This window comes from Rutidosis leptorrhynchoides, unplaced genomic scaffold (genome assembly GCF_046630445.1).
Source record: "Rutidosis leptorrhynchoides isolate AG116_Rl617_1_P2 unplaced genomic scaffold, CSIRO_AGI_Rlap_v1 contig94, whole genome shotgun sequence".
Classification (NCBI taxonomy): domain Eukaryota; kingdom Viridiplantae; phylum Streptophyta; class Magnoliopsida; order Asterales; family Asteraceae; genus Rutidosis; species Rutidosis leptorrhynchoides.
Window position 1 is genome coordinate 1 of NW_027266887.1, and position 5,390 is coordinate 5,390.

At 31.3% G+C, this 5,390-nt stretch overlaps 1 protein-coding gene across 1 annotated transcript; it reads left to right on the forward strand.

The window, feature by feature from the left end:
• Positions 1-3,477: 3,477 nt before the first annotated feature.
• LOC139885301 (transcription factor BEE 3-like) lies at positions 3,478-4,712 on the forward strand. Its single transcript, XM_071869221.1, has 6 exons — positions 3,478-3,693; positions 3,848-3,958; positions 4,047-4,112; positions 4,193-4,261; positions 4,367-4,447; positions 4,611-4,712. The coding sequence occupies exons 1-6, from the start codon at positions 3,478-3,480 to the stop codon at positions 4,710-4,712; spliced, it is 645 nt and encodes a 214-aa protein (XP_071725322.1).
• Positions 4,713-5,390: the final 678 nt, after the last annotated feature.

Below are 5,390 nucleotides of genomic sequence, written 5' to 3' on the forward strand. Positions count from 1 at the left end.
GTAAGTAAAATCCCTTATTGGATGATACATGAGGACGCTGGACATGGGAGCCTCCATATCTTCGATGATGAGATGTGGAAAGCATCATATGGCAAAACATGTGAATCCATGGTACTGGTTGGAGCTCATAGGATTGATCGTGGGCTGAATTCTCATTGGATACATAATTTGAGAAAATTTTGTGGGTTTCATATACATCAAAACTTACTTAGAAGCTTGCATATCGATCTAGAAAATGGTGTTCTCTTGGTTGAAAGTGTAAGAAATTCATGTGTAAAAGAGTATCTGAAAAATAATGTTGTTGATGAACCTACTTTCCATGGGTTGGTGAGGTAAGAAGGAATTATTAAATGTATTTTTCTTTTTTATGATTGAGCTAGGATTTGATTTGACATTTCTTAATAGTTTATTGATTTTGATTTTAAAAGCAGGTTCTTTATTTTTGTTATTCTGTGTGGAGTGAAAATAAATATAATATTAAGCAACAACTACATGTGCTAGCTGCTTATATAGAAGATATAGAAATTCGTTGTTTTAATCATTTTTGTTCTTTTTCTAAATGCTAGTGACATGATATCTCGTGTCCATCACCTGATTGACAAAGATTTATTGCATGGAAATTTCTTGAGTGGTGTAGTTGTTGTGGATGATGAAAATGGGAACTCAAAGGCAAAAATAAGGCAGATTGCTGGTATAATTATATACATACTCAATTTTTTTTGTATAAATATGACTAGCAAGTTGCCATGTTATGTATCTATCTTTTTTTTCGTTATAAAGATCACCTCGCTCGACTATGAAGCATGGAAAGATCTTCGAGACATTCATGAATTGGTGAATATGAAATTTGGTAAGGCAATTATCGGAGATTGGGAGAAGTTCACGGGGATGCAATTTGCAAAGTAAAAGTTATTAATGTACAAGGTTTTTGATATTGAATTTGATCTCATACTAATAATAGTTTATTAATGATTATGCATATTTGTGGTAAACATCGGCTCTCGATTTGATAATAAACTATTATTGAAGTTTCATTCCATGCCTTCATTCTTATGGATATTGGAAGAGAAGATGCGCTTTTTCCAAAATCTAAATCAATACATCAACAAATTCGAACCTCGCATCTCGGGTCCAAACCAACAAACTAATGCACAACATCATTTGGTCAATGCATTTAATGATACATAATTTTTGTATTTTTTTTTTCACTCATGATGGTTATGCATTGCTCATACTCATACTCATTTTGATTTTTTTTTTGTTATTTTATAACGTTGAACTACAATTTGACTAGTGATTAATAAATTGTTGTTTTATTTTCTTAATGCAAGGAGCATGATATTTGGTGTCCATATCCACATTGACAAAGATCAAATGCATGAGCATCTATGGATCATTACTACATTTCATGAACGCTTGGAGATCTAGGAGTTCGATTGGACTTTATACTCTAATACCAACTTAAAATCCACAATATATTTAAAATTTAATGAGAGACTCAATGTGTTAATGGTTTATGGGGGTACACATCTTATACTGTGACCATTAAAATTATAACATAAATATTTTTCATTAACATTCGTATTAAATCTAAACTTTTTTTATATTGAATTTAATTTCATTATATGATCCATCATTTATTATGCAGAGTCTTACTACACAATTCAGAGTTGATAAGAAACTCTTATTGAAGGTTAATTGTGTGCCTTCTGAGGTGCCTGATGTCGTGGATGAGATAATACGAGGTTTGGTGAAAAATGCTAAATTTCCCGTCATTGAAGAAATGTAACTTTATTTTACTAAGTTTCAATTTTACTTAATTTTTTTTCTTTTACTTTTTCTTAAACCTAAACTGACTTAGTTGCCATTTTTTTGTTAGAGTAAGGTATCTCTATCCCAAAGTTCCATATAATTCGTCATTTCAAACTAATGCAAACAGTGCAAGGAGTCGATAAAGAAGATGGATCAACATGTCTAATAAAATGAAATGATATCTCTTTGCCGGCTCAACCATTTCAAATGAATTCATTTTGATATCATGTTATTGTCCATTTCACTTAATCCTTTAAAAACTTCGCATGCACTAGCAAAACTCTATAAGAAAATGATATCTCTTTTAGCTGACAAAATACTCTCTCTGTGTAATGGGATTCGTGACCAAGATTCGCTTAATGAGTCGTGGACTTGATTAGTATCTTTCAGTATAACCATATTATTAGCAACTCATTTTTTTGTTAGGTGCAAGTATATACTAATGAAATTGGTATATACGTTGTTCGGTGTCATGTTCAATGATAGTGCTAATGTTGGATGTTGTTTTTCAATTTGGATGTATTGTTTTGTGAATGGTGGTCTTCTCAATTTTGGATTTGTTCCCTAAAATTTTCTTTTAATTTGGTACGATATTGTATTTGAATCCTTTGCAAGAAAATTCGATTGGAAACTGTTTAAATAGGGGCCATGATTTTGGAGTTTCTATCGATGAGCTTTCGAAAAAAAGTTGTAACTTTTTGGTATGTATATTACAAATCAACATCAACTTTCACGTAATTTTATAATATGGATTGTCACAATTAATCTTCAATATGATATTTTAATAGGATGAACTTGCAAAATGTATGCCACAATAAATATATACATTTAAATCCATTCCAGTTAAAACGGAAAAATATTACCGATTTTGTCAACTCATTCGACTCTGAAATAATCGTACAAGCAGAGCTGATTAGGAATGTTTCTTGAATAATAATTTGTTGGTTCCCATCTATAGTCCACAAGAGTTCCATTTATGATAACACGAGCCACTTAAAATGAGAGTGAAGAATAATCCAAATGATAATATCACTGTGTAAACAATTAGGCTATGCATGCACACCAATACGTGATCCAATTGGTGAGCATCTCCTGCTCCATTCGAGAGGTCATGGATTCGAGTCGTATAGTTCACACAATTGATGTAATAAAAAAAACAATTAGGCTATGTATGTTCACTTAATTTCGGGACAAAAAGATATGACACTGTTAATTGAGCTACATAAACTTTTCTGTACAGAAAAATAAATAAGTAATCATTTTATATCTTTTAACTATTCCTTTCCTACACAGATTTTTTATTTTATTTTTTTAGATTCATGCTATAAGCTCAAAGAATCTTCAAAGGATAATCGAACTGGATTTGATCAACTAATGTTTCATTGGACCAACCAATGATATACAAATACAGCAACCACTAAATCCACATGCAATTGAGAAAATCCAAAATACTGTACCTTATATTTTTCCCTTTCGAGTCATATCAAACGATAACACTATCCAAAACCAAATCTAACCTAAAAATGCAATTGAATTGCTACTCATCATATCATCATTAATGAATAAATAGTTCATGGATACCCACCACGAAATTATATCAATATATTAAACTTTGTAGAGAGAATAGAATACACTTTTAAAGCAATTAGAGAAGGAAAACAAAAAATGAACTCATCAATAGATCAAAGCAGCTTCGTCGACCCATTCTCTGTTTGCCCACAACCTTACTATAGTCCTAATTCATTTTTCCATTTCACAGAAGACACCAACATCAATAGTACTCAAAGCTTCTCATCAAATCTGGATTTGCAAAACAAAAATATGCCTCTCAAAAGTAAGGTAGATTCTCATTCGGATCCTCCCTCTCAAGACTACAACAAGGTAACTAATTAAGGACATAGTCGCAATGTTGTTTAGGGTTAAATAATTAAGTACCCTATTTCTCGAGTTCTGTATCCCATAATTTGATGCTTGTTAATTTTTAGAGTATATATGTAAGATTAATTGTAATTATATATGATGCTATTTTCTGCAGGGGAGAAAACGGAAAAGAAAAAATGAGAAAGATGGTGAGAGACCAAGAGAAGTTATTCATGTTCGAGCGAAAAGAGGCCAAGCTACTGATACTCATAGTTTAGCAGAAAGGGTGACTATTAATTTGTTTTAACATATTTTGTAATTTTTCGATTTCTTACTGGGCATTGAATTAACAAAAACGAGTAATATTCTTGAAGGTGCGACGAGAGAAAATAAATGAGAGGCTCAAGTGCTTGAAAGATTTGGTTCCAGGATGTTATAAGGTAATTTTATCATAAATTGATTAGCATTTTTTTGTAATCAGCACTTTTTGATTGATTATTGATTGATTTCTTCATTCCAGACAATGGGAATGGCAGTTATGTTAGATGTGATCATCAAATATGTTCAATCTCTGCAAAATCAAATTCAGGCAAGTCCTTAGCTCAGTCCACAATTAAATTAGCCATATATAGTAATAAAATTATGTTAACACTTTTATTAATCCATCTGATTATATATGTTTCTTTTTAAATAGTTCCTCTCGATGAAGTTATCAGCAGCTAGTATGTATTATGATTTCAACTCACCAGAGATGGAGATAATTGAAATAATGGAGGTATGTATGAGCTGGCCATAGTAATTTGTATATATTTTTTTTCTCAAATAAGACACGTTAATTAAGTTTAATTTTCGTCTTGTCGATTACTTTCAGTTTAGTTAAATCGAATTTGATACTTAAAACTTGTGTTCTACGAGCAATTAAATTCTGTATTTTTCAGGGGACAAATGCATATGATCAAGTACAAGGAATGGAAAGAGTGAGTTATGGAGACCCTTCTTACGCCCATTCATCTAATTGGCCTATGCAATTTGATCTCTAAAGTTTAAGCCTATGGCTGCCTTTGTTCTTTTCTCTCTATTGTTATGCTTATAAAAATGATCACATACATGGAAAATATAGTAACTATATATGTGTACCTATCAATCCCATTAATAAACATTGACAAGCGGTAGATGATATTTAGTATACTTTAACTAATTTGTCCATTTTTCTGTAATTTAAGAACTAATTTTCCTTAAAAGAGAAACCATCCGTCTTGCTGTCCGTCCATTTTATTTCGTTGTTTCAACTTCGCATTCCCTAGTAAAACTCTATTAGAAAACGATCTCTCTATATTTGCTATTTAACCAACAAAATATTTTCTTTAAAGGGGGGTACTTGTGATCGAGATTCGCTTAATTTAATGACTCATTTACGTGATTAGTATCTTTCGTTATAATCTCTTAATGCTTGGATCGTTAATGCATGGCTCCTAGAAAGTAAATAAACATTTTTCATGAGCTAAACAATCGTGTACACTTTGTTCGCTGTCATGTTCAATGGTCATAATCAATCAATCGATCAATGAAATTGACCTATGTAACTGATTTGGATGATGAAAGAAAAAGGAGAAATGAATCGGTGATGATTGCAAGTGAACTTTAAAATCGGAAATAATAATTGAGATTTGGTAGTTACTCCTATAATATAGGCAAACTATTTTATTTGATAAAGTCAA

What these genes read in the sequence shown, in the direction of transcription:
- LOC139885301 (XM_071869221.1), top strand. Translation starts at nt 3,478, where the DNA reads ATGAACTCATCAATAGATCAAAGCAGCTTCGTCGACCCATTCTCTGTT. An exon ending in CCTCTCAAGACTACAACAAG is followed by an intron (nt 3,694 to 3,847) that starts GTAACTAATTAA and finishes TATTTTCTGCAG; the next exon opens with GGGAGAAAACGGAAAAGAAA. An exon ending in CTCATAGTTTAGCAGAAAGG is followed by an intron (nt 3,959 to 4,046) that starts GTGACTATTAAT and finishes ATATTCTTGAAG; the next exon opens with GTGCGACGAGAGAAAATAAA.